Source organism: Triticum urartu, chromosome 2A, assembly GCF_056163025.1.
Source record: "Triticum urartu cultivar PI428250 chromosome 2A, HENAU_Tu73, whole genome shotgun sequence".
NCBI classification, from domain to species: Eukaryota; Viridiplantae; Streptophyta; class Magnoliopsida; order Poales; family Poaceae; genus Triticum; species Triticum urartu.
Window position 1 is genome coordinate 680269484 of NC_141874.1, and position 19651 is coordinate 680289134.

The 19651-nt window shown below is 47.0% G+C and overlaps 4 protein-coding genes and 2 pseudogenes across 4 annotated transcripts; 2 read left to right on the forward strand and 4 right to left on the reverse strand.

Moving 5' to 3' along the window:
* Nucleotides 1-1077: 1077 nt before the first annotated feature.
* Nucleotides 1078-2001, reverse strand: LOC147986679 (uncharacterized). The gene has a single exon (XM_087540118.1). The coding sequence runs from the start codon at nucleotides 1999-2001 to the stop codon at nucleotides 1078-1080; it is 924 nt and encodes a 307-aa protein (XP_087396244.1).
* A 34-nt stretch (nucleotides 2002-2035) lies between these two features.
* Nucleotides 2036-3489, reverse strand: LOC147986680 (uncharacterized). The gene is made up of 2 exons (XM_087542109.1): nucleotides 2176-3489; nucleotides 2036-2083 (listed from the first exon to the last, which is right to left on the reverse strand). The coding sequence occupies exons 1-2, from the start codon at nucleotides 3487-3489 to the stop codon at nucleotides 2036-2038; spliced, it is 1362 nt and encodes a 453-aa protein (XP_087398235.1).
* A 180-nt stretch (nucleotides 3490-3669) lies between these two features.
* Nucleotides 3670-5578, reverse strand: LOC147986681 (uncharacterized). The gene is made up of 3 exons (XM_087542110.1): nucleotides 5521-5578; nucleotides 4511-5425; nucleotides 3670-4421 (listed from the first exon to the last, which is right to left on the reverse strand). The coding sequence occupies exons 1-3, from the start codon at nucleotides 5576-5578 to the stop codon at nucleotides 3670-3672; spliced, it is 1725 nt and encodes a 574-aa protein (XP_087398236.1).
* Nucleotides 5579-10868: 5290 nt separating this feature from the next.
* LOC125534052 (uncharacterized) lies at nucleotides 10869-12745 on the reverse strand (annotated as a pseudogene).
* A 680-nt stretch (nucleotides 12746-13425) lies between these two features.
* On the forward strand, nucleotides 13426-13949 carry LOC147986682 (uncharacterized; annotated as a pseudogene).
* A 3885-nt stretch (nucleotides 13950-17834) lies between these two features.
* On the forward strand, nucleotides 17835-18572 carry LOC125534055 (FCS-Like Zinc finger 3). The gene has a single exon (XM_048697356.2). It carries the CDS (start codon nucleotides 17918-17920, stop codon nucleotides 18209-18211), a length of 294 nt encoding a protein of 97 aa, XP_048553313.1. The 5' UTR covers nucleotides 17835-17917; the 3' UTR covers nucleotides 18212-18572.
* Nucleotides 18573-19651: the final 1079 nt, after the last annotated feature.

A 19651-nucleotide genomic window follows, 5' to 3' on the forward strand; every position in this document is an offset into this window, starting at 1 on the left:
GGATTGGATACGGACTTTTTGCCAATTCTGTTTCACATGAAATTTGTTAGCGTACCCAAAATTATAGTTTTTTTAGGAACAGAATTAGTAAAACTTGGTTTTAGTAGAACAGGCAAAGAACTGTGGTCAAGGATGCTAGCTTCCTCTTCCTGGAGATTCGATCTGCCAATCCTGACCAAATTTCGAATTGTACAGACCCGCAATGCATTTAAACAAAGCCAAACACAATGTCAGAATCATACAGATTTATGCAAGGTAACCTGACATAAAAGTCAGTACTCTACAATGGTGACAGTCATACTAATGTACCATTTGTAAAAATCGAATGCAAAGCTTGGTCTGCATCTTTTGGCAAATAGCTTAAGGTTGATGTTACTAATCCTGTACATGGTACTTTGGAATCACCTTCTTCATTGAATTTTGAGGCCTGAAATTGATGTTTAAGAACGTGTTAGAAATTAAGGACAGCTGCGTGCTAAATCTTATCACAGAGGTATAGAAAAAAGCAGATCAACGGATTATGTTCCTAGACTTCATATCGAAGTATCTGTCGCCTAGAAAAACTCATCCTTTAATAGTTGAGATAGTAGAGATATGAGGAGATCACTGATGGCTTCACTCAGCTTGGGTTCTTCATTAGTTATCAGATACATAGTTCCTTGTCCATGTATTTCTAACAAGAGATTCTATGCAATTGAAGTTTAAGTCAGTTTTTATATTGCTATATATGAGATTAGATGCCACAGGTTTTGATCATATTAAAGAACATATGCATTAGAAAGAAATACGACACCTTAGTATTTTTGTTCTTCTTTAGCAAGTCACTATCGAAACATCTTCCTCCTGCATCTGTTTGAAATTTCACGCTGTCTCTTGTTATTTCCAGCTTAAACAGGTACAGGACGGGTAGATGTCGCGAAAGGAATACTCATGGTTTCTGAAGACTGACTATGCCTGAGTACTACACAGCAACAAACTCAGGTTAGTGTGCATTAATAAAATCTACAATAGTTATGTGGTTGTAATGCAGAAATGAACATACTTTACCTTGACTTGCTATAATTTGATCCGGTGACTTCATGTGCTAAGGACTTCCTTGTACACTATGTTCTTCATGGTCGTTAATAAGGGCTCAAATCTTTTTCGCTTCTTTGAATTCTTGCTTTCTTCCTTACCCTTGCCCTTACCCTTGCCATTGTCCTTGATGGCGAGAATCTTAATGTTCCTCTTCGCTGTGGCTCTAGACAATGCGACGTAGAGCTGACCGTGAGAGAAAACCGGGTCCGGTAGGTACACCCCGACAATTGGGATGGTCTGCCCTTGCGCCTTGTTGATTGTCATGGCAAAGCTGAGCCTAATAGGGAACTGCTTCCTCTTGAACTTGAAAGGGAATATATCGTCATCGGATGGGCAGAGAGGTATCCGAGGAAGGAACACCCTCCTACCAGCATGTTGTCCTAGCACGATTTCTGCATCAATGGAATTCCTCTGAAAACCCCGGACCACAAGCCTTGTGCCGTTACACAACCCATTAGCTGGATCAATGTTTCTCAACAGTATAACAGGGCAATTTATCTTTAGTTTGAGTGCATGCGGAGGCAGCCCGTTGGGAGTCAGGTTATTAAGGAATTCGGGGGCATAGTAGCCGTGTGGATCATCCTCTGCACTATCAAAACTGTGGTAGATCTTCTCTTCGCCCTGGAAGCACTCTATCATGCGCGTATTTATCTTATCAACGTTGTCGTTCTTGGTGGAGAGGATCGCTCGAGATGTCATGTAATTTGGATCAGCCATGTTGTCGTCCAGAGCAGGAAATACATGGTCGATTAGCTTCTCTAGGTCAGCGCCGTCTCCTGTTGGCGGCACACAAATATCTTCGGGGAGCCTTATGTTGCCTTCCTCGTCAGTTTCCTCGGTCCCGTTACCTACCCGTAGCAAGTAATCTGCGAACCACGGGTCGTTATGCGCCCTCATGTTGGTGACGAGCCTTAGCTGGCGCATGCCGTTCCAAAGGTACGAACTCCGCAGGGTCGCATCAATTATCTGACCCCGTGACCCCTTCCTGACGACCGGAAGCACCTGCCTGAAGTCCCCACCGAACACAACTATCTTTCCCCTGAATGGTCGGTCCCATCGTCCCATGATGTCCCGCATGCTATTGTCTAGTGCCTCAACCGCTTGCCGCTTCGTCATGGTGGCCTCGTCCCATAGGATGAGTGAAGCCATGTGCAGGAGCTTGGCCGTCCCACTTTGCTTCGTGAAGCTGCACGACCCCCCATCTTCAATGTTGAGTGGGATCTTGAACCTCGAGTGGGCTGTCCTTCCTCCAGGCATGATGGAAGCCGCGACGCCTGACGTCGCTGTAGCTAGCGCGATCTTGCCCTCGCCTCGAACCTTTGCGAGAAGTGACCTGTATAGGAAGGTCTTCCCGGTGCCTCCCGGGCCATCGACAAAGAATACACCACCATCACCAGCATCAACTGCTGCCAGTATCTCATCGTATGCAAGCCTCTGCTCAGGGTTTAGCGAGGACGCCAAATCAGCGTCGTTCGCGTCAACCTCGATGGCGGACTCCTCGGTGACTTCTCTGGCCTCACCTCCAGTAGTGTCATAGGTCTGGTCGATGTCCGGAAGAGGGAACAACGCTATGTCTTTGCCCATGGACTGTAGCATGCCCCTGATGTCAAGCAACACCATCTGCTCCACTGCTTTTGAGCACGCGTGTGTTCGACGGTAGTCATCAGACATCGCGTCTAGGTGCCTATCCCATAGACCGCGCACGTCACCTGGCTCGCAGAATACCAAGATAGTTGCAAAGAGCCTCCTGAGTGAGGCTGGCATTGCAAACTGTGTTGACTCTGTAAGACACTCGTCAAGTGTGTTGTCGGCCTCAATGAGGCCCAATCTCTCGGCAGCCTCACGGAAGCTATCACATAGCACTCCGTCCACGGTCCGCAGGTCCTCGAAGGATGTCTTGCCTGGTACGTGGTTAAGCAGCACTCGCAGAAAGTACCGCTCCCCCTCGGCTGGATGGGCTGACACGATTCGACCTACTTGGTGCTGCTTTTCTCTCCGCTTCCAGTATTTCTGTCTCTGCCATGTGAAACTTCCCGGAAAGTCCTTGTACAGGATATCCCGAGCCCACACGTGCTGCTGATTAGCGAGGAAATACTCTGTCAGCATTGACTTAGATGCAGTATCACGGGCGACGACATCGATCAGGTCCTCTCCTGCTTTGAACGTGACACTATTCATATTAGGGAGATGAAGCGGCAACTGTAGGACCGACGGGAAACTCTCAGAAAGGTTGAAGCCGAATATCCTCCACATCGCCTCCGGTGGAGTAACCCATCTTGCATCAACGTACCTTTTAATCTCGTCTACAACCCCATTGCTATCAGGCTGGTCAATGCTGAATGAAGCTCGATCATGACCCTTGTATACATATTTGTAAAGGTACTTGACGGCCTTGATGCTGGTCCTCGACATTTATGTGGCAGTTGAACATCCGCAACAAATAAGGGTTGTAAGGCACGACCCATCTATTATCCAGCATTTGACGGCGGACCTTAGCCTGACGACCATCGTCCCTCCGTCGATAAACCGGGTATGAATCCTTCCCCTGTAAGGTGTTCTGGTTGAACGGTCGTGGGTACTTGCTCTTGCACTTCAAGTCTTGCATGCACACATTTTGGGATTAAGATTGCCACATGGGCCGTGCATCATATGCTTCACGACCATGGCATAGAGCTCTGGATACTTATGCCTGTCCGGGAGCTCTGCAGATATGATGCGGTCATACTGCTCTGGCACCACGAGTTTATAATTTGAATTCATGATCAGCAGGAAGTGTGCATGGGGGAGGCCCTTCTTCTGGAACTCGACGACATACACATGCGCTACCACAACACCAAGGATGTGCTTTTTGAACAACATCTCTTTCATGGTCTCCAGCTTGGCCCTGAACACGCGTGCAACAAGATCTGGTCGGTCCTGGGGTGTCTGGCCAGGAAGCAGCTCATTCAGTATCTCCTCCCAGCTAGGATTGCATGTCATAGTCAAAAAGATGTCAGGCTTCCCATATGTCTGCACCAGTGCCATGGCGTCCATCTGCCTCCGCTTCATGTCTCGGTTGCTTCCTTGATGCGTCCCTGGCAGCACGATCCTCTTCCCAACAGCGCTCGCTCGCATCTCCCCAACCGCGATGCTATCCACAAGGCCTTGGTATAGATCGGCACGTATCTCTCTCTGGTGGTCCCTGATCCACTTCAGCCTACATCCCTCAATCTTGATGAACATGTCGACACCCCACTGCTGAAACAGGCGTGCTCCGTGTAGTATGGGGTTGAATATCGTAGGGCGCGTCTGTAGCCGGTAACAGTAGTAGTCCCTGACAGAGACACACAACCGGCTGTTCCCCTCTGTGGAAAGACATGAAAGAAGAAGGTTAGGTACCATATGGAAGGATAGAGAACTTTTTCTGGCATATAAGCATACCAACCAGGCGCACCTGAATCGTTATCACGGTTTCCTCTTGGTTGTTGTGCAACCTCCCAAGGGACATTGTGCTTAGGGATATTTGGATGCCAACCAAGCTCCCCCCTTGGAAAAAAGAGGGGATACGAGAGCGGGTCATAACAGCCATCTGTGGCATGTATACTATACTTCTCGTTGTTGTCCCCATAGAGTGTAATGCTGCGGTTGAACCTGTTTGCTAGATCGCTTCCCTCGACCCAAATCGCAGCCACCTCGGATGACATGGGTCTATTATATCTTCGTTGGTCTAGCTTCTGGTCAATGTTGAGGTCTATCCGGTACTCCTCGAGGTTTTCCTTGTGGGCACCCAAACTCCTAAACTGTTGGGAGTAGGGGTTTTCCCTGAGGACGTCCACTAACTTGCTGACAACGTGCTGGTCCAATTGCTTGGTGGCCTCCTTTCGATGGCTTAAGCTGGGATCGTCATCGTAGAAGTACAACTGCAGATGTTCAGGGCGAGATCTTGGACCGAACGAGTGCACCCTGTGGTACATAGTGCCATGTGCCCGAAACGTGTACACCCCGGACTTCATGTTTGTGTAGTTGTTGTCTAGGCTGACGCCAAGGGTAGTGAAGGCAAAGTGCCCGTTGAAGAACCGAATGCTCTCCCGGAAATGCCAAGATTCTGCATCCGTGCTAGACCATAACCTCATCAGCTCTGGGATAGGCTCGGGTTCAGCTAGCTCAATCTCCCCGTTCCGACAGCAGAAGCCGTCAGTCTCGTACTGGAACTTCTTGGCCTTGCAATGCTCGCAGTTTGCAGCGTGCTTCAGGATGTGTGTGTTGTCTGGGATGTTCGAGTAGACATAGTCGAAAGGATCTAGGTCGATAGATCCTGTGTTGGAGGATTCTACGGGCTCATCGAGGTCCGTGCTATCAGTGTCGGATGCTGCAAGCATTGTGGAGATATAACAAGTCACGATGGGATGCACATCATAAACCAATAATATAGAGGGATGAGTAGCGAAAGGCGCCTCGGAGTACCTTCACCGGCAAATAGGTAGTACTCATCATCCATGATGCCGCTAAGGAAGGCATCCATGTCAGCTGTAACATTGTTGAGCCGGTAAGTAATGGTTTTTATTGTGAGTGCACACCAGGAGGGGAGTAAACATGAGAGGGTTACCATTGGTTCCGATGGTGTACGATGGCATGCTTGATGAAGGGGAGGAAGCCGGTGAAGCAACTCCTGTGGGCGGTGCTTCTGAGCTTGTTGCTGCTCTGTTCACATCTAAGGTACTTGCATCTGGGCCTGGAGGCCTCCGCTTTTTTTGAAAGCTTGCATTACGACGATCTAGCAAAGCTGACTTCTCACCTTCTGGTATGCTTTTCCCGCGCGCTGTTCGTTTTAAGGCACTCCCTTGAATGTTCTTTGCTGTAATACTTTGTTTGTGAGCTCGCTCCCAAGCCCTACGCTGTGCTCTGCTCTCCTGCCTCTGCTCCCGGGCTTGATTCTGCTGGTCGTCTATTTGGTGATCATTGGTTTGCTGCGAGGGATTTATGAGTTCGCTCGGGGCATCATTATCATCCAGGGTACGACTAAGGTACTCGCCTGCACCGTTGTGGAGCCGTTAAATACTGGTCCAATGCACATGTACAGAACAAGTAGAGTAAAGATGGAAGGATTACCGTCTGATTCAAAGTTGTTCCCAGCCTTACTCGCAAACCGGGGGGCAGGGGCAGGAGCTGAAGCTTCGGATTCTCTGAATGCCAACGCATGAGTGCTCGACATCAGGTTGGGTGTAGCTAAGGTACCTGCATCAGGGCGGGGCATTGCGATGGATTCAGCGCAAGGGGTGTTGCGCCTAGCCGCGAGTCTCTTCTTGCGCTGAGCTAGCATGTTCTGCTTCTCCTTAGGTGATTTGTTTTGCAGACGTGTTCTTCGGCGGGTGTTTGTCTGTTGGTTGTCATGGACTGACATATTTTGGTAGGCCGCTCTTCTAAGGGTGTTACTCTGTTGCTTCTCCTCTGGTGTCATTCGTTGCCTGGCTTCTCTTTGACGGGCAGTCCTCTCCTCCTCTGTTTTTTTCCTAGCTTCTCTGCGACATGCATTGATTTCCTCCATCTGTTCAGGTGTTAATCTATTTCGCCGTGCCATATATTGGTCTCGCCTTTTCTGTTTTCTATCTGATTTAATGATATCATTTGAAGCAATGTGCTCGGGGACAGTGTCTTCAGTGTCGAGTCCAAGTGCTATGTCTGAACCAATATTATGATCAATGCTTCTGTCTGTTCCTCGAAGTGATGCATGGTGATCATAGTAAGTGCCTTCACGAGAATGATTTCCTGAAGAACCATTTTGTTTAACAAATGTATAAATGCAAACTGAAAAAAGTCGTGTGTAAGGGCGATACCGATTGATGTTTCCACATGCGGCACTGGCTGAAAGGCCTTGAGATTGCCGGCTATAGGAATCATCATAGGCAGTTGCGTGGGCACATTGTCATCATCATCGGAAGACGAAACACTGTAGTTAGTAGTGCCTGTTTGTTCGCGTATGAAAAAACCAGATGGTGGTCGGTGTGTATTGGTGAGTTGTGATCTGGGTGTCCTCTCATATTCGACAACTGATAAGATCAATGTAAGTTATGTTGTGAAGCTTATTGAGTACCTTATGTGCAGACATGTGATTGGCATACACATACCTTGTTTTCCTTTATCATAGAGATGCTCTCTGTCCTGTGACATCTTTCTGTCCTATAGAAGCTTAAATAAACCTGCAGTTGAATTACAAAAATGATATGACCTCTGGTGACTCATTTAACAGGCTTTTAGGTCTCACTTGTTCATTTTCATAGACATGTTCTTCGCATATGGTTTTCTTCCAAAGTAAAATGATTGTACTATTATGTGTTGACGGCTGAAGTTTGTATATTTCAGTTTATAAAGTGCCAGATTTTTTAGAAGTTCAACAGAGTAAAAGAGGGCTCAGACATGGCGACAAGAATGAAGGTGGAGGGGAAGGAGTGGAGAGAAAGATGTCTGTCTCCACGTGGTGCAAAAAAGACTATACAGGATTCTGGAATATAAAGGATTCTGGAGGTGAGCTTAAATGAAAGTATTTCCTTCTATCACTATTCCTGTCCCGAGGCATGTTTGTTCCCATGATGTAAAACTAAACATGGTCTTGGTTACCTAATCTTACTGCAATTTCAACACATGTTCTTCTTACTAAAATGAACCTGCAGTCTTTTTGCATTACGGAACCGTGCGAACAGAAGTCTGAGTACTAACATTATGAAGTTTTGAACAGGAGTCTAGGATGGCAAACCAACTAAACATGGTCTTGGTTACCTAATCTTATACTGCAATTTCAACACATGTTCTTACTAAAATGAATCTGCAGTCTTTTTGCATTACGGAACCGTGCGAACAGAAGTCTGAGTACTAACATTATGAAGTTTTGAACAGGAGTCTAGGATGGCAAACCTAGGGCGGATATCCGTCCTTTTGCCGTCGGAGAGGAAGAAGACGGTAGGCGGGCTCAGGAGATGAGGCAGCAAGAGCCGTCGAGCGAGGCGATCAGCAGAGGTCTGCAGCTCCCACAGCTCGCGTGGCGTCTCGATGGACGTCGGCCAGGAAGAACTGGCGTTCGTCGGGTCGAAGAAGTTTGATTTTTGGTTGATGGACCTCGTCCTCGTTCGTGGGTTGTGGAGCTGTTTTTTTATTGACTGGGCGCGATCGTGGGGTTCCATAGACTTGTCGTTCGTGTGTAGAACTGTGGACCTCGTACGTGGGCTGAGTGAGTTGGTGATTTTTCGTACGTGGGCTGAGTGAGTTGGTGATTTTTCGTACGTGGGCTGAGTTGGTGGGCTGCTGCGTGCGCGTGGGAGTTCGGGCGACGAAGGGAGGGGGGATCGATCGAGGTCGAACCATCACGATTTTATTGACTGGGCGCGATCGTGGGGTTCCATAGACTTGTCGTTCGTGTGTAGAACTGTGGACCTCGTACGTGGGCTGAGTGAGTTGGTGATTTTTCGTACGTGGGCTGAGTGAGTTGGTGATTTTTCGTACGTGGGCTGAGTTGGTGGGCTGCTGCGTGCGCGTGGGAGTTTGGGCGACGAAGGGAGGGGGGATCGATCGAGGTCGAACCATCACGACGTTCGATCCCCCTTTAATAGTAGAGATTGCGCGGGCTAACCATGTGGGGCACCTGTCTCGTATGTTGGCAAAAAGCCTGGCGCGCTAATTATCAGCACTAAGCGTATACACTACCTAGAGGATGTTTGGATCGCTAGAGACTAGAGATTAGTAGTAGTCACTTTTAGTCAGTAAACCTCTAAACACCCCTGACTAATGGGTGACTAAAACTAGAAGTTGTTTGGATACTCTCTAGTCATGTGACTAGTAGTAGTCAGACTAAAAGTTTTTAGTCAGGCCCTGTTTGGAAGGTGACTACTACTAGTCAGCATTAAATGTCTCAGTATTAAATTCTTCTCTCTCCCTTCCATTTATCTCTCTTCTCTCCCTTGTGCAACAGCAACTACCGCTATACTCCCGCGCAAGGAAGGAAAGCAGCAAAGTCCTGTTCCTTTTCTCCCTCACGCCATGCAACAGCAGCTCTCAATACCTTTTTTTTCTCTCCTCACGCAAGCAACACAAGCACCAGACTATCCCTCACGAAATTGTCCCATAAGGAAATCAAAACTGTCCACACATAAGAAAACTAAAATTTTCCCATAACGTTACATGTTGGAAACGAAATAAATAACATCAGAAATTTCTCAACGCCTGTTGAACAAAACATCAACAATCGTATCTCTCACTCGATTCATATCCACTGAATCTAGCTCCATTTCTTCACCCCTAGTGTTACGACGCCTCCTCCTCCTTTTTTCCTCAAGGAGAGGTTGATAACTCTCATCATTGTCACACCTATCGAATTCCTTGTCCGCCAAATGACTTTCACGAATAAAATTGTGCAAGGCCATGCATGCCACAACAATTTTTGTTTGCTTGCGTAGAGGATAACTTGGTACTTTGAAAAGAATCCTCCACTTATTTTTCAAGACTCCAAAACAACGCTCAATGACATTGCATAGTCTAGAATGAGTATAATTGAAGTGCTCCTTTTTACCTCTCGGCATGGTGCCTTGATGGAACTCTTGAAAATGATACTTTTGGCCCCTATACGGTGCACGATAACCCTGTTTGTTGGGGTAGCCCGAGTCAACAAGATAAAATTTCCCTGTTCATGGCAATGCATTTTAGCAAATGTCAATGTAAGGCATAAAACTATTGTACTGAGTATCAAGTTTCGTACCTGAAGGTGGATGTGGAAACTTGTGATCAAACCGGCTAAGAGCATCCTTGAATGGCCTCATATCATGGACCGATCCAGGCCACCCCGCAAGCACAAAAGTGAATCTCATGTCGAAATCACACATAGCCATAACATTCTGACTACAGTAACCATGTCTGCTTAAATACTGTGGAAACTTGTTTGGTGGCACCACAACCGGCACATGAGTCCCATCTATTGCTCCAATGCAATCATTGAACCATGGGTACCACTGAGCACCTCTTAAACTTTCATGGACAACTCTAAATTTAGGATCTCGTGGCTTAATGATGTCAATGGAAAGCTTGACCATACATTCCAAAACTTTGTTAAACTTTCTACTGACTGTCTCCATGGACCTGATAAACCGATTCTCAGCATGTCTAACAGATTGGGGAGATCCAACTATATATAAAAAGAGAGCTAAACTCTCAACTGATGACATTTTCTTGGTTGACCTCAGTCCATAAGACTCCACTAGCAGATTATGTAGTTTATCAAACACCGGTGGGTACATCCTAAACATTTTGTAGCAATCTGTTCTGTTTCCTAGAGTTCTCACTACCCATTCATATCCAGACTCTTTAGCTTTTAAAATTCTCCTTTCCCCTTTGACCATGAAACGATCCATGTAGTACATACCAAACATGTGGGCGACCATACCTAGTTTGTTGAGCCTCTGCCGCCTCAACTGAAGTAGTGCTAGCACTCTATTGGTCCTTGTATATTCTTCTTCCTCATCACTAGAATCATCATCTTCATCAGTCATGTCCTCATCACTAGACTCATCATCTTGGTCTGTACTGTCCTCATCACTAGATTCATCCTCATTCTGCAAGAAAAGCACAAACAAATAGAAATCATGAAGTCTACAGACATAATGAACATATCATCAACACATGCAAATACACAGATCGGTAGATAATAATTTGTCCAGAAACATAATGATTAAGGCCACATTAGTCCACAAATCATGTCATCCATGACTCAAGACACAAGAGGACACACATGACTCAAGACACAAGACTAGCTGACACAGATCATTCTGCCTTCATATCTCGCCATCTGCTGCATACATGTTCTTTGCCCTGCACCATCTCTTCAACCATATCAACCTAGCTTCAGGGGCCTTCATGTTTTGGAAGACAGTTCTGTTGTGTTTCTCCTTGAATAAATCACAAGCAACAAAGTACTCAACTGACTCTTCTGATGCTCCACACTCAATGGCAAGGTTCTGACAGTTTTTTACTGACTGAGCACGTTCCTCACTTCTCCTAACCTTTTCATTGCCTTGGTTCACAAGAGCCTGCAAAATAGAGTTTGTTTTCTCACTTTCCTTCTCCAACTTAGTTTCAATGTCCTTCATATATTTTACAAATGGACCCCGAGTTTTTCCTTGAGTACGAGGCATCTTGTCTAAAGTTTTGCTTCTCTTTGAAGGACTACTAGCTGTACTCCTTAACTCTGAGCGGCTCCCTCTCTTTTGAGTGTTGGTACTCATAGGGCTGGACACAAAGCCTTCATTGCCATCCAGGTCATCATCATTATTTAACTCCAAACAATCTTCTGTCCCAGGAACATAAGCAGATGAACCATCCACAGCGACCTCATGAAATATCTCATGTAACAGGGGCATATACTCAGGGTTACCATTTCTAAATTTCTTGAGATTTGGTCTGTCCTGCAAAGAAATAATAGAAAGAAATCAGCATATATATCTTCTGTCATTGGAACATAAGCAAAAATGAACACTTGAAGGAGAGGGAGCAAGAATATAAGCAAAAATACCTTGATTTCTTTCTCCCACCAATCTGCAGTTGCCGTCACTTCGCCATCTAAGCCGCGGCCGCAGCCGGTTTGCTGCTGCAACCATACCCAATCATTGTACAAGCCCTTCAAGTTAGTTATTTTGTTCCTGAATTCCCTGCCTGGATGCCACAGCTTTGCCCTTTCCCAATATTTCTCCCTCATATTCTTGTACGCCTGAGGGCTCCAAACTCTACCAGCATAATTGCCAGCATCTATTTCCTCACAAGCTATTTCACATAAAGTCAATGTATTTCTGTCTGTCCAGTTAGCCTTGCTTTTTGGCCTCTATTAAAAAAATGTATGAGAAAACAGAACGAGTACTATTTCAGATACTGTACTATTTTTGATAAATATGACAGAACAAGTAGCATGAACAAGTATTTTCTTTCATTTGTCCAAACTGAACACCTTGCTGTAGTTTCTACTTTCTACTTTCCACTTAACAAGCTGTAGTTTCTACTTTCTACTTTCCACTTAACATACATTCATTCAAGCAAACACAACAATTGGACAAATATTGTACCTGGATATGATGGTTCAGCATGCTGTCGTCTTCCTCTGCCTGAACATCTTCTTCAGCTGGTTCATCTTCTTCCTCAACATCTTCTACCATGATAGGTGTTGCCTGCCGCTGCCTGCCGCTGCCTGAGCGACTTGAACCAGCACCACCTCGTCCCGACGTCGTGACGACCTGCTTGGCACGACGATCTGGGGCCCTCACTGGGGGGAGACCTTGGCGAGGTGGACGACCCTGCCGCTGCGCCACGCCGTCCGATCTGGTCCGCTGGAGGGGCACACCATGGCCGGCCGCACTCCCAGGATGAAAAAGGTGCGTGTACATGCCCATGTTGGGGTAGGAGGCGGCGACGGCGGAGTTGCCGTTGAGGTCGATGTTCTCCAACCTGATGGGAGCGTGGAGCCCCCGGCCACCGAGCCGCGGCCGAGCCCCCCGGCCACCGAGCCGCGCTCGAGCCCCCCTACCACCAAGCCGCGGCCGGCGGATCCCCGGAGACGAGGGGGCGTCATCCCCCACCCGTCCTCGTCGATGTGGTGCACCGCAGCACCGGAAGACGCCGTCCGCGAGAAGAAATCGAAGGGGAGTTCGCCGTCGCCGTCCATGGTATGGACGCGGGAGCGTGGCGCGGCGGAGTGCTGCGGGCGCGGCGCGGTGGAGTGCTGCGGGCGCGGTGGGAGTACGGACGCGGGAGCGGCGCGGCGGAGTTCTGCCGCGGCGGCGGAGTGCGGCGGCGGCGGTGGAAAGGGAAGCGGCAGAGTGGAAAGGGGAGCGGCTGCCCCCTGCCTGCGTGCGAAGGGGATGGGGCGGCAGAGGCGTCGCCTGCAACAGGATGGGCCCGCCAATTAATTAGAGGAGAGACTTTAGTCACTTTTAGTTGGGGGTGGGGTGACTAGGGACTAAACTAGGAGGGTGTTTGGATCACTAGTGACTAGAGACTAGAGACTAGTAGTACTCACTTTTAGTCAGTAAACCTCCAAACACCCCTGACTAATGGGTGACTAAAACTAGTTTAGTCCCTAGTCACCCCACCCCAACTAAAAGTGACTAAAGTCTCTCCTCTAATTAATTGGCGGGCCCATCCTGTTGCGGGCGACGCATCTGCCGCCCCATCCCCTTCGCACGTAGGCAGGGGGCAGCCGCTCCCCTTTCCACTCCACCGCTTCCCTTTCCACCGCCGTCGCCGCACTCCGCCGCCGCGGCAGCACTCCGCCGCGCCGCTCCCGCGTCCGTACTCCCGCCGCGCCCGCAGCGCTCCGCCGCGCCGCGCTCCCGCGTCCGTACCATGGACGGCGACGGCGAACTCCCCTTCGAGTTCTTCTCGCAGACGGCGTCTTCCGGTGCTGCGGTGCACCACATCGACGAGGACGGGTGGGGGATGACGCCCCCTCGTCTCCGGGGATCCGCCGGCCGCGGCTTGGTGGCAGGGGGGCTCGAGCGCGGCTCGGTGGCAGGGGGGCTCGGCCGCGGCTCGGTGGCCGGGGGGCTCCGCGCTCCCATCGGGTTGGAGAACATCGACCTCAACGGCAACTCCGCCGTCGCCGCCTCCTACCCCAACATGGGCATGTACATGCACCTTTTTCATCCCGGGAGTGCGGCCGGCCATGGTGTGCCCCTCCAGCGGACCAGATCGGACGGCGTGGCGCAGCGGCAGGGTCGTCCACGTCGCCAAGGTCTCCCCCCAGTGAGGGCCCCAGATCGTCGTGCCAAGCAGGTCGTCGCGACGTCGGGACGAGGTGGTGCTGGTTCAAGTCGCTCAGGCAGCGGCAGGCAGCGGCAGGCAACACCGATCATGGTAGAAGATGTTGAGGAAGAAGATGAACCAGCTGAAGAAGATGTTCAGGCAGAGGAAGACGACAGCATGCTGAACCAGCATATCCAGGTACAATATTTTTCCAATTGTTGTGTTTGCTTGAATGAATGTATGTTAAGTGGAAAGTAGAAAGTAGAAACTACAGCTTGTTAAGTGGAAAGTAGAAAGTAGAAACTACAGCAAGGTGTTCAGTTTGGACAAATGAAAGAAATACTTGTTCATGCTACTTGTTCCGTCATATTTATCAAAAATAGTACAATATCTGAAATAGTACTTGTTCTGTTTTCTCATATTTTTTTTAATAGAGGCCAAAAAGCAAGGCTAACTGGACAGACATAAATACATTGACTTTATGTGAAATAGCTTGTAAGGAAATAGATGCTGGCAATTACGCTGGTAGAGTTTGGAGCCCTCAGGCGTACAAGAATATGAGGGAGAAATATTGGGAAAGGGCAAAGCTGTGGCATCCAGGCAGGGAATTTAGGAACAAAATAACTAACTTGAAGGGCTTGTACAATGATTGGGTATGGTTGCAGCAGCAAACCGGCTGCGGCCGCGGCTTAGATGGCGAAGTGACGGCAACTGCAGATTAGTGGGAGAAAGAAATCAAGGTATTTTTGCTTATATTCTTGCTCCCTCTCCTTCAAGTGTTCATTTTTGCTTATGTTCCAATGACAGAAGATATATATGCTGATTTATTTCTATTATTTCTTTTCAGGATAATACCAAATCTCAAGAAATTTAGAAATGGTAACCCTGAGTATATGCCCCTGTTACATGAGATATTTCATGAGGTCGCTGTGGATGGTTCATCTGCTTATGTTCCTGGGACAGAAGATTGTTTGGAGTTAAATAATGATGATGACCTGGATGGCAATGAAGGCTTTGTGTCTAGCCCTATGAGTACCAACACTCAAAAGAGAGGGAGCCGCTCAGAGTTAAGGAGTACAGCTAGTAGTCCTTCAAAGAGAAGCAAAACTTTAGACAACATGCCTCGTACTCAAGGCAAAACTCGGGGTCCATTTGTAAAATATATGAAGGACATTGAAACTAAGTTGGAGAAGGAAAGTGAGAAAACAGACTCTATTTTGCAGGCTCTTGTGAACCAAGGCAATGAAAAGGTTAGGAGAAGTGAGGAACGTGCTCAGTCAGTAAAAAACTGTCAGAACCTTGCCATTGAGTGTGGAGCATCAGAAGAGTCAGTTGAGTACTTTGTTGCTTGTGATTTATTCAAGGAGAAACACAACAGAACTGTCTTCTAGAACATGAAGACCCCTGAAGCTAGGTTGATATGGTTGAAGAGATGGTGCAGGGCAAAGAACATGTATGCAGCAGATGGCGAGATATGAAGGCAGAATGATCTGTGTCAGCTAGTCTTGTGTCTTGAGTCATGTGTGTCCTCTTGTGTCTTGAGTCGTGGATGACATGATTTGTGGACTAATGTGGCCTTAATCATTATGTTTCTAGACAAATTATTATCTACCGATCTGTGTATTTGCATGTGTTGATGATATGTTCATTATGTCTGTAGACTTCATGATTTCTATTTGTTTGTGCTTTTCTTGCAGAATGAGGATGAATCTAGTGATGAGGACAGTACAGACCAAGATGATGAGTCTAGTGATGAGGACAGGACTGATGAAGATGATGACTCTAGTGATGAGGAAGAAGAATATACAAGGACCAATAGAGTGCTAGCACTACTTCAGTTGAGGCGGCAGAGGCTCAACAAACTAGGTATGGTCGCTCACATGTTTGGTATGTACTACATGGATCGTTTCATGGTCAAAGGGGAAAGGAGAATTTTAAAAGCTAAAGAGTCTGGATATGAATGGGTAGTGAGAACTCTAGGAAACAGAACAGATTGCTACAAAATGTTTAGGATGTACCCACCGGTGTTTGATAAACTACATAATCTGCTAGTGGAGTCTTATGGACTGAAGTCAACCAAGAAAATGTCATCAGTTGAGAGTTTAGCTCTCTTTTTATATATAGTTGGATCTCCCCAATCTGTTAGACATGCTGAGAATCGGTTTATCAGGTCCATGGAGACAGTCAGTAGAAAGTTTAACAAAGTTTTGGAATGTATGGTTAAGCTTTCCATTGACATCATTAAGCCACGAGATCCTGAATTTAGAGTTGTCCATGAAAGGTTAAGAGGTGCTCAGTGGTACCCATGGTTCAATGATTGCATTGGAGCAATAGATGGGACTCATGTGCCGGTTGTGGTGCCACCAAACAGGGTTCCACAGTATTTAAGCAGACATGGTTACTGTAGTCAGAATGTTATGGCTGTGTGTGATTTCGACATGAGATTCACTTTTGTGCTTGCGGGGTGGCCTGGATCGGTCCATGATATGAGGCCATTCAAGGATGCTCTTAGCCGGTTTGATCACAAGTTTCCACATCCACCTTCAGGTACGAAACTTGATACTCAGTACAATAGTTTTATGCCTTACATTGACATTTGCTAAAATGCATTGCCATGAACAGGGAAATTTTATCTTGTTGACTCGGGCTACCCCAACAAACAGGGTTATCTTGCACCGTATAGGGGCCAAAAGCATCATTTTCAAGAGTTCCATCAAGGCACCATGCCGAGAGGTAAAAAGGAGCACTTCAATTATACTCATTCTAGACTACGCAATGTCATTGAGCGTTGTTTTGGAGTCTTGAAAAATAAGTGGAGGATTCTTTTCAAAGTACCAAGTTATCCTCTACGCAAGCAAACAAAAATTATTGTGGCATGCATGGCCTTGCACAATTTTATTCGTGAAAGTCATTTGGCGGACAAGGAATTCGATAGGTGTGACAATGATGAGAGTTATCAACCTCTCCTTGAGGAAACAAGGAGGAGGAGGCGTCGTAACACTAGGGGTGAAGAAATGGAGCTAGATTCAGTGGATATGAATCGAGTGAGAGATACGATTGCTGATGGTTTGTTCAACAGGCGTTGAGAAATTTCTGATGTTATTTATTTCGTTTCCAACATGTAACGTTATGGGACAATTTTAGTTTTCTTATGTGTGGACAGTTTTGATTTCCTTATAGGACAATTTCGTGAGGGATAGTCTGGTGCTTGTGTTGCTTGCGTGAGGAGAGAAAAAAAAGGTATTGAGAGCTGCTGTTGCATGGCGTGAGGGAGAAAAGGAACAGGACTTTGCTGCTTTCCTTCCTTGCGTGGGAGTATAGTGGTAGTTGCTGTTGCACAAGGAAGAGAAGAGAGATAAATGAAAGGGAGAGAGAAGAATTTAATACTGAGACATTTAATGCTGACTAGTAATAGTCACCTTCAAACAGGGCCTAACTAAAAACTTTTAGTCTGACTACTACTAGTCACATGACTAGAGAGTATCCAAACATCTTCCTAATCTTCATCTTATTACTCACACAAGTACAGCCGGAATATATTGGTGCCCAAGTTTCCGACTAGATGCACGACGGAGTCTACTGCAATGCTTATAGACGCGAATACTAAAAGGCGGGGCATGTATCATGTTTTGGTATGATAAGGTGCCAGTCTAGTAGAAGCTGACAGTTCACAAATCGGCTATAGAATGACAAGCTGTCACATTACAAAACACTCCTAGAATTTACTAACTTTTCTATAGCTTGATAATTGTAGCATTTTTGAGAGTTTTCAAGTACAGCTACATTTCCACTCTTCAGAAAATAGCACAATTTTTATGTCTTGCAGGAAGAAAATAGCACAACTTGCGTCAACAGTGACCTTCAAGAGCGATGTCTCCTGGTCGACCTCGCCCGGAAATAGCACGATGATTGCCCGTCGTTTTCCTCCCGGGACGGCCGTCCGACGCGCGATAAGATATTTGCCCGACGCACCATATATACCTGAGCCTCCCACTCTTTTCTCCACCCAACTCGCTCGCTCCCCTATATTCTTCCCTCTCCCGCAGCACCAAAAGAAGCATTTTTGCTCGAAAGCCACCTGCACACACGTACCATGGCGGCATCAGCGGCCTGCTCCTTCTTCTTCGACGCCGAGCAGCTCGGCGAGCCCGGCATGCCGGCGATGGACGCGTGCGCGCTCTGCGCCAAGCCGCTGGCGCGCGACAGCGACGTCTTCATGTACAGAGGGGACACACCCTACTGTAGCGAGGAGTGCCGCCACGAGGAGATGCACCTCGACGCCGTCTGCGCCAGGCAGGCCGCCCGGAGGCTGCAGAGGTTCTCGGCGGAGACGGAATCCCACCGTGGGCAGCGGCACTCCAGGAAGAAGGTGTCCGTCGCAAGCTAACTGGCCGGAGCGCGTGGGCGAGGAAAGTGTTGTTTGAATCGACAAGATCGGAATTCTGAAGAAACAACATCTGTATTCTGAAGAACCATCGATGTCTCCGTCTCTCCGGCTGGTGCTCTAGCCTAGCCACTAGCTACGGAGGCAAGGCAAGGCAGCATCATCAGGCGGCACCAAGCATAGGTGTCTGTAGCCTCCCATATCTTTCCATCGCAAGCTGATTAAGCTGCGCGGATGGTGGGAAATCTGTACTTGTTCTCGGCCGGTCTGCGCTGTGCCCATGAATTTGATTTGGTTCGAACCGGAATAGAAAAGGCCATGGATCTGAAGAAAGCAATCAAACATGATTCACATTTTGTTTTAACTTCTATTCGGGTCGCTCTTCAGCGCCCTCTTGTTTTGTTTCGCTTAATGATTGAATGCTGTTTGGTTTTGGGTACCACATGTTAGGGACACTGTGCAACAGCACTGTCACTGTAAAAACAACATGGCAATCGACCTACAGATTATCTTGCCTCTAATTGTTGTTATGCTTTTTTGGATTTATAGCGTCTCTAATGTTGCTAGTGATATGCCAATATGATTTCGGCCGGGATTTTATCCATATAATTTTAGTCTGTTCGTTTACTCATTTCATTCCGTGTGTAGCCTATATATGAAAATATTCAAAACATCTTATATTTGTGAATGGGGGAAGTGATTGTGTGTAAGTGAATTGGCCGGTTTGGTGCTTCTACCTTGAGCTTCCCACATGGGTGAACCTTACAGTTTTACTATATCTCAAGGATATTTCCCGAAAATTTCTACCATTGTGATTTTTCTTCCTTTGGAATATAAGTCAAACTTACCCAATTTGGGTGCAATAATTAATCACAATTTCAATTTTAAGATTGAGAACGATCTTGTCATGCCTAGGCTAAACGTCGAACATTTTCATGGCGATCTGTCTTTCTTGATGGGTCGACAAGGCCTAGAACCGATTCACATTGGATCTTGCTGCTCCATCCGTCCTGTGTTGTCAGTCCCCCCTTCCTCACCCATTAGTGAGAGTGTGTGGGTGGTTTTTGCTCAAGTTTACTAAAACAAACAAATTTTGTTAAGTTTTAAGGTTAGATTGTTATTTTCCTCATAAACTGGACCGACTCGCTTCCTCCAATGAAAATTACAAAAATGGTTGCCCGCCAACGAGGTTCCTAAAAGTTAGATATGAGCCGATGAAGTCTAACCCTGATCTACTCGCAGTTGAGTTAATGCACTTTGAGGCATAACAAGTGAAAGGAAATGATGAAGCTTGTCGTCGCCTATTCAACTAAATCATATTATCTGTATCACTCTAATATCAACTCAGTGGAACGTTTGGGTTTAGACACCACCCACTCGAGCCAAGTTTCCATGCTGGAAAAGTAATGAACATACAACATGGCACACTTAGGTTGTCATGTC

Bases quoted from the DNA above. Each gene is read 5' to 3' on its own strand.
- LOC147986679 (XM_087540118.1), bottom strand. From the start codon at position 2,001: ATGCGCCAGCTAAGGCTCGTCACCAACATGAGGGCGCATAACGACCCG.
- LOC147986680 (XM_087542109.1), bottom strand. From the start codon at position 3,489: ATGTCGAGGACCAGCATCAAGGCCGTCAAGTACCTTTACAAATATGTA. The intron at 2,084-2,175 runs GTTGAGGCACTA...TGGGGACTTCAG, and splicing joins CCATGACGAAGCGGCAAGCG to GCAGGTGCTTCCGGTCGTCA.
- LOC147986681 (XM_087542110.1), bottom strand. From the start codon at position 5,578: ATGGATGCCTTCCTTAGCGGCATCATGGATGATGAGTACTACCTATTT. The intron at 5,426-5,520 runs GTACTCCGAGGC...CAATGCTTGCAG, and splicing joins CTACCTATTTGCCGGTGAAG to CATCCGACACTGATAGCACG. The intron at 4,422-4,510 runs GTGCGCCTGGTT...GTCTTTCCACAG, and splicing joins AAACCGTGATAACGATTCAG to AGGGGAACAGCCGGTTGTGT.
- LOC125534055 (XM_048697356.2), top strand. From the start codon at position 17,918: ATGGCGGCATCAGCGGCCTGCTCCTTCTTCTTCGACGCCGAGCAGCTC.